The sequence below is a fragment of the Octopus bimaculoides genome, chromosome 6, assembly GCF_001194135.2.
Source record: "Octopus bimaculoides isolate UCB-OBI-ISO-001 chromosome 6, ASM119413v2, whole genome shotgun sequence".
Classification (NCBI taxonomy): Eukaryota; Metazoa; Mollusca; class Cephalopoda; order Octopoda; family Octopodidae; genus Octopus; species Octopus bimaculoides.
The window spans coordinates 38,905,817-38,912,115 of NC_068986.1; the positions used below are offsets into that span (position 1 = coordinate 38,905,817).

The 6,299-nt window shown below is 36.7% G+C and overlaps 1 protein-coding gene across 1 annotated transcript in view; it reads right to left on the reverse strand.

Moving 5' to 3' along the window:
• Positions 1-6,299, reverse strand: part of LOC106881643 (OTU domain-containing protein 5) — a 43,509-nt gene that overhangs the window by 22,884 nt on the left and 14,326 nt on the right. The window contains exon 3 of the mRNA XM_014932108.2: positions 669-733. Within this exon, the coding sequence (XP_014787594.1) occupies positions 669-733 (65 nt within the window). The remainder of the gene's footprint in view (positions 1-668; positions 734-6,299) is intronic.

The window sequence follows — 6,299 nt, forward strand, 5'->3', positions numbered from 1 at the left end:
TATATATATATAAATCCATGCAGGTGGCACATAAAAAACACCTTTTGAGCATGGCCTTTGTCAGTACCATGTGAATGGCCCTCGTGCCGGTGGTACGTAAAAGCACCCACTACACTCTCAGAGTGGTTGCCGTTAGGAAGGGAATCCAGCTGTAGAAACTCTGCCAGATCAGATTGGAGCCTGATGCAGCCTTCAGGCTTGCCAGTCCTCTGTCAAATCGTCCAACCCATGCTAGCATGGAAAGCGGACATTAAATGATGATGATGATGATATATATACACACACACATAAATACATATATATGTATGTATGGTGAACACAACGCTCTCTTTACCACTTACTCTCTCTCATTCCTGTTACTTTCTCTCACTCCCTGTCAGTCATGGCTATTACTCTCATTACTTCTTTACTGAATTACTATTTTCTCTCCTCTCCCTTCACTTATACTATTCTTTCTCTCACAGGAAGGGCATCCAGCTGTAGAAACTCTGCCAAATTAGATTGGAGCCTGGTGTTGCCATCCGGTTTCACCAGTCCTCAGTCAAATCGTCCAACCCATGCCAGCATGGAAAGCGGACGTTAAACGATGATGATGATGATGATATATATATATATATAAAATATATAAAAACACTACACTCATTATTATATTAGATAGATTAACTCACCATATAATCAATGCAGGTTTTTCTTATATCAGAATGCATTTCTGGATCTCCATAAACTTGGTCAGCTAGGAAACAAAATGATAAAAGAAATTACTCTAAATAACACTTATATAAAAATGAAAACTTCATACATAAAATTAACTACACAAATTAATAAGTCAAGAATTCAAAAAATTACATTTATTATAGCCTTATTTATTTAATTAAAATTATGCTTACAAGTAATCCCATATACCCCTTTAGCATTTAAACCAGTCATATCCAGCCCACATATTCTACCTGTTTTACATTCAAACTGACCAGATCCAGCCTCTCACGCCTACCCTACAGTCTAAAAATAAACAACCACATCACAAAATTTTATTTTCAAGCTTCAAGTTAATGCATGATAAATTCAAAACAATCTGAAATAAGCATTAACATTTGTCAGAGTAATAATATGAATGCTAAATGGTTTTACATATGTTTCTGGATGTATGTTTAGATAATGATAGAAATTTAAAGTATTAGCAATTTAACAATTTTCAGGAAGGTCTTTCTTTGATTTTACCTGATAGAGTTAACCAACAGAGTCAAACCAATAAAGGAATCTCTACATAGTTGCTTAACCTGCCTGAAACAACAGCCAACTCTCCCTCAGATCATGCTCAACTTGCATTTAAAAAAAATGGTATAAATACACTATGTATAAAAAAAAGTGGGAAAGGGACAGATGGTGACAGCTGAAACAGTTCTGATCATAAGCTTTCTCAATCAGAGTTGACCTAAAGTTAAACAGGAACTAAACAAATTATTTTTCCTTTGGGGTGCAAAGAAATCAACCCCTGGACTTATTCCCTGTAAGCCTGGTGCTTGCTTATTTTATCAGTCGAACAGCTAAGTTATGGGGAGGCAAACATACCAACATTGGTTGTCAAGTAATGGTGGTGGTGGGAACCAAAAACAGACATGCATAAATATATACATACATATATGACAGGCTCCTTTCAGTTTCCATCTCCAAATTCACTCATAAGGTTTTGGTCAGCCTGAGGCTATAGTAGAAGACACTCTTTAAAGTATAGAGTTGAATTTTGTATAGCCACCTATTGGCAATTTTTCTCCCCCACCCATTTTTCTGGACTCGTTTCACAGTTATTCCCCGTTCAAAATTTGCATTAGTTTTCGTATGAAAAAAAAAAAGAAAGGAGGGGAGCTTGTTTATAGTTTGTAGAGAAAACGTTAACCATGCCTGAAAAAAGAACATGGTCTTTCCCCACAACTAAAAGACATGAAGAACTATGAAAGAATGCAAATAAGTACCAGGGGTGAGGAGAAAGAAGGGAACTAACACTCGATTATTCTAGAACCCCCAGAATAAAAACATAAACACCTGAAAGACTTTCCCTCTATTCATTACCAAATGTATTTCACTCTTCTTCATTGTTAAAAGTAAAAAAAGCTAGAAAAGATCGATCGTATTTCAGTCTAATTGTCATTGTAAATGACTGATGCTTTCCTTTCTCTGTCTCTATTGCTTCACTCCTTTTCTCTAGGGTTAAGAGAGTGAAGGTGTGTGGCTCAGAGGTTAGGGTTATTCAGTCCATGATCATAAAGTCATGAGTATGATTCCCAGTGGCACGCTGTGTTCTTGAGCAAGGTACTCTATTTCACCTTGCTGCAGTCCACTCAGCTGGCAAAAATGAGTTGTAGCTGTAATTCAAAGGGGCCAGCCTTGTCACATTCTGTGTGAGGCTGAATCTCCCTGAGAACTAATTTATGATATGCATGTCTGTGGAGCACTCAGCCACTTGTGTGTTAATTTTAAGAGCAAACTGTTCTGTTGATCAGATAAACAGGAACCTCATCATCATAACCAACGGAGTGCCATTTTTTAAAAAGAGTGAAAGAAGAAAGAAAAGCAAATGTTCCATATCGTAAAGCAAAAATGTCATGTGTTTAGTATAAGCAGTGAAAGCTAAAACAAAATAATTGCTATTCCGTTATGTATTCGTCCTCGACTCACACTCAGTTCGATAACAACAGCCTGTGCATTGGTGTTTATCCAGGGGCTTGGCCTCGAGATTTGTGGGACCCAGAAATGTTGCTGTTAGGACCAGATTAACACCCATAGTGACCCTAATGACTAAAAAGATTTTCCTGCCCCTATATAGGATCTTTTTTCATTTTCTTCCAACCACTTGAAGTCAACTTAGTTGATCAAAAGGAGTTGTAACTATAATTCAAAGGGCCCAGCCTTGTCATATTCTGTGTGAGGATGAATCTCTCTGAGAACTACATAAATGGTGTGCATGTCTGTGGAGTACTCAGCCACTTGTAAGTTAATTTTATCCTCGTGTGGTATAGGAAAGTGAAAGTGACATACAATATTTGCTGTAGTTATTTGTCTTTGATTTAACAAGGTGTCTGTGTATCAACTTTCCTTTCTGTCTATGTATCAACTATCTCCCTCATTTTCTCTCTCACTTGTGTCCCTCTTTGCTCCTGCTTTTAATTTAACAATGTGAATATGTATCTATGTATCAACTTTTCTTTCAATCTGTGTATCTACTTTCCTTGCGATGTGATATAAACATTTAAAAACACAAAACGAACATTGTTGCCTCTCACTCTCTTTTACTCTCTGTCCTGCTCTCTCCTTCTTTGCCACTCATTTCTTCCTTAGAAGTGTGACACACACCACAGGTAGGTACATACAAAAACAACAAGTTGGTGTATTAACATTATTGATATTAAAATATTTTCAGTACCACAGGTGCAGGCCTCTGGATAAAGACCTTAAAAGTGTTACCAAGTTCATGTTGATGCTATGTAAACAATATAAGTGGATATATATTGAAGTATGGTTGTGTGAGTAAGAGGTTCACTACCACATTCACTTGCAAGGCTTTTGAGTTCAATCTCACTACATGGCTCAGCAGATGTCTTCTAGCATAGCTCTGAGTGGATCAAAGCCTTGCAAATGAATGTGGTAGATTGAAACTGAAAAAGAAACCTGTTGCATGTGTATATATGTCTATATACAAGTATGTGTGTGTACATGCTCATGAGTGTGTCAGCATTTGTTTATATCTGCTGCATGCATTTTTGGAAAATAGGTAAGAGTTAGAATCAAGATTATACAGCTGTAAAACAAATACTTCAATAACATATTTGTAAAATTTGGAAACCAACTACAAGCTACTAAAAGACAAATATTTAAATATTATCCGAGTAACCCATCATTGCCAGACTTTTGGAATAACACATCCACATAAGTTGGATTTTCTGTCTTGATGGGGATTTTTCAAAATTTTTTTTTTTTCGTTTTGCACACCCTTGCAAATGATTGTGGGGGAGACCTTTTTATGAAAAAACATAGTTGAAAATTTAAATTTTTCACACACAACCTCTCACCTCCCACCTCCCCCACTCAATACTGATTTTGGCCAATGTTTTTTTTGCACTACACACTTAAAACAATGGGAGAAGCCTTGAAAGTTAAAAATAGAAAATAAAATTGTGAAATTACAATTCCTATTTCCTTTGTTTTCAAACAGAAAATGAAACGTAATTTACAAACAATAGTGGTATTTTTAAAAAAGTTTACATTAACTCCATCCCCACCCTCATTAATCCTAAAATTTTGGCTTTCTTTTTTTTTTCAAAAAAAATTTGTTAATCATAATTTTACAATACAGACAGTCCAAATCTGCAATTTGTTTCTGTTTATAATTTCAAAATTATTTTCAGATGAAAAGGTAATTTAAGGGAGATTTAGCTGTTGTTTCTAGCATATCCCACAACCACCTGGTACCTTCCTCATTTCTTTGACACTCTGACATGTTTTTCAATATTTTTCTCCCAATTTTATGAAATGATCATGCAGTAGTCCATTGTTGGGATTTAAGCAACAACAAAAAATTTTATTTACATTTTAAACACCACCCTACATCAAGCGAGCCTATGTACATGCATGTGTATGTGTGTGTGTGTAAGAAAAAACATATTTACTGGCAGAAAAGTAGGCTATTAAAATAAATTATCTTTTACATGCCTTTTTAAAATCACATGCAGATACACACACACACTCAGCATGCACAACATACTTTTATAAGGAATGAAAAAGTCTACCATTAGAAAAAAAGTGATAGAAACAGATTTTGAAATTTTAAAATGAAGTGAAAATGTTCAAATTTGGTATACTGATGTACTTTTTCATGATAAATCTGAGTTTGTGATTCATTTATTCCAGAAAAATGTCAGAGATTTTAAAGTTTGATCATTTTTATCCAATCAGAAAACAGGATTTGGAAGCTAAGCATTTTGTGCATGATAAGCTATATAGCATAAAATGAAAGTAAACATTAGAAGATGAAGGAGGTTTTAAACAAATTGAAAGCTATGTGTGAGAGTTGACACATACACAAAGAGAGTGAGTGTCAAAGAGTATGATAAATGCATAGAGAGATAGAGAGTGGGAGATTTGTCAATCTAAAAGCTGAGTTATTTCTAGTAGCAAATTATATTTTATTATTATTTACAAATGATATAGTCTTCGGGATGTAGATTTCAAAAATCAAATTTGTTTTTATCGAAGATGCACCACTTCAGAGCCTTTTTATGCTAAGCACACATAACTGCATACATTCACACTTATATACTCTCTGTGTGTGTGTGTGTGTATATATATATATATATATATATATATATATATATATATCATCATTGTTTAACGTCTGCTTTCCATGCTGGCATGGGTCGGACGGTTTGACTGAGGACTGGCAAACCAGAAGGCTACACCAGGTTCAATCTGATCTGGCAAAGTTTCTACAGCTGGATGCCCTTCCTAATGCCAACCACTCTGAGAGTGTAGTGGGTGTTTTTACGTGCCACCGGCATGAGGGTCAGTCAAGCAGTTCTGGCAACAACCACGCTCAAAAGGTGTTTTTTTACGTGCTACCTGCACGGGAGCCAGTCCAGCTGCACTGGTAACGACCATGCTCGAATGTTTTTCATGTGCCAGTAAGGCAATGCTGTCAATGATCATGCTCAAATGGTGCTTTTCACGTGTCACATGCACGGAGCCAATCCATGGCCCTGGCAACAATCACGCTCAGATGTGCTTTTAACATTCCACTAGCACGAGTGCCAATCAGGTGATACTCTCATTGGCCACATCAGCGATTTTGATTTGTTGACACTTGCCTCAAGCAAAGCAAAGTTTATTGTCCAATGAATGAGGAGTATTCATAAGTGGGCTGGTTACACCCACTGGCATAGGCCATGGGCTATGGTCTCACTTGGCTTGTCGGGTCTTCTCAAGCACAGCATATCTCCAAAGATCTCAGTCACTAGTCATTGCCATGGTAAGGCCCAATGTTTGAAGGTTGTGTTTCACCACCTCATCCCAGGTTTTCCTGGGTCTACCTCTTCCACAAGTTCCCTCAACTGCTAGGGTGTGACACTTTTTCACACAGCTATCCTCATTCATTCGCAACACATGACCATACCGGTGCAGTTGTCCCTCTTGCACACCACATCTGATGCTTCTTAAATCCAACTTTTCTCTCAAGGCGTTACACTCTGTCATGTATGCACACTGACATTACACATCCAGCAGAGCATACTGGTTTCATTCCTTGCAAGCTT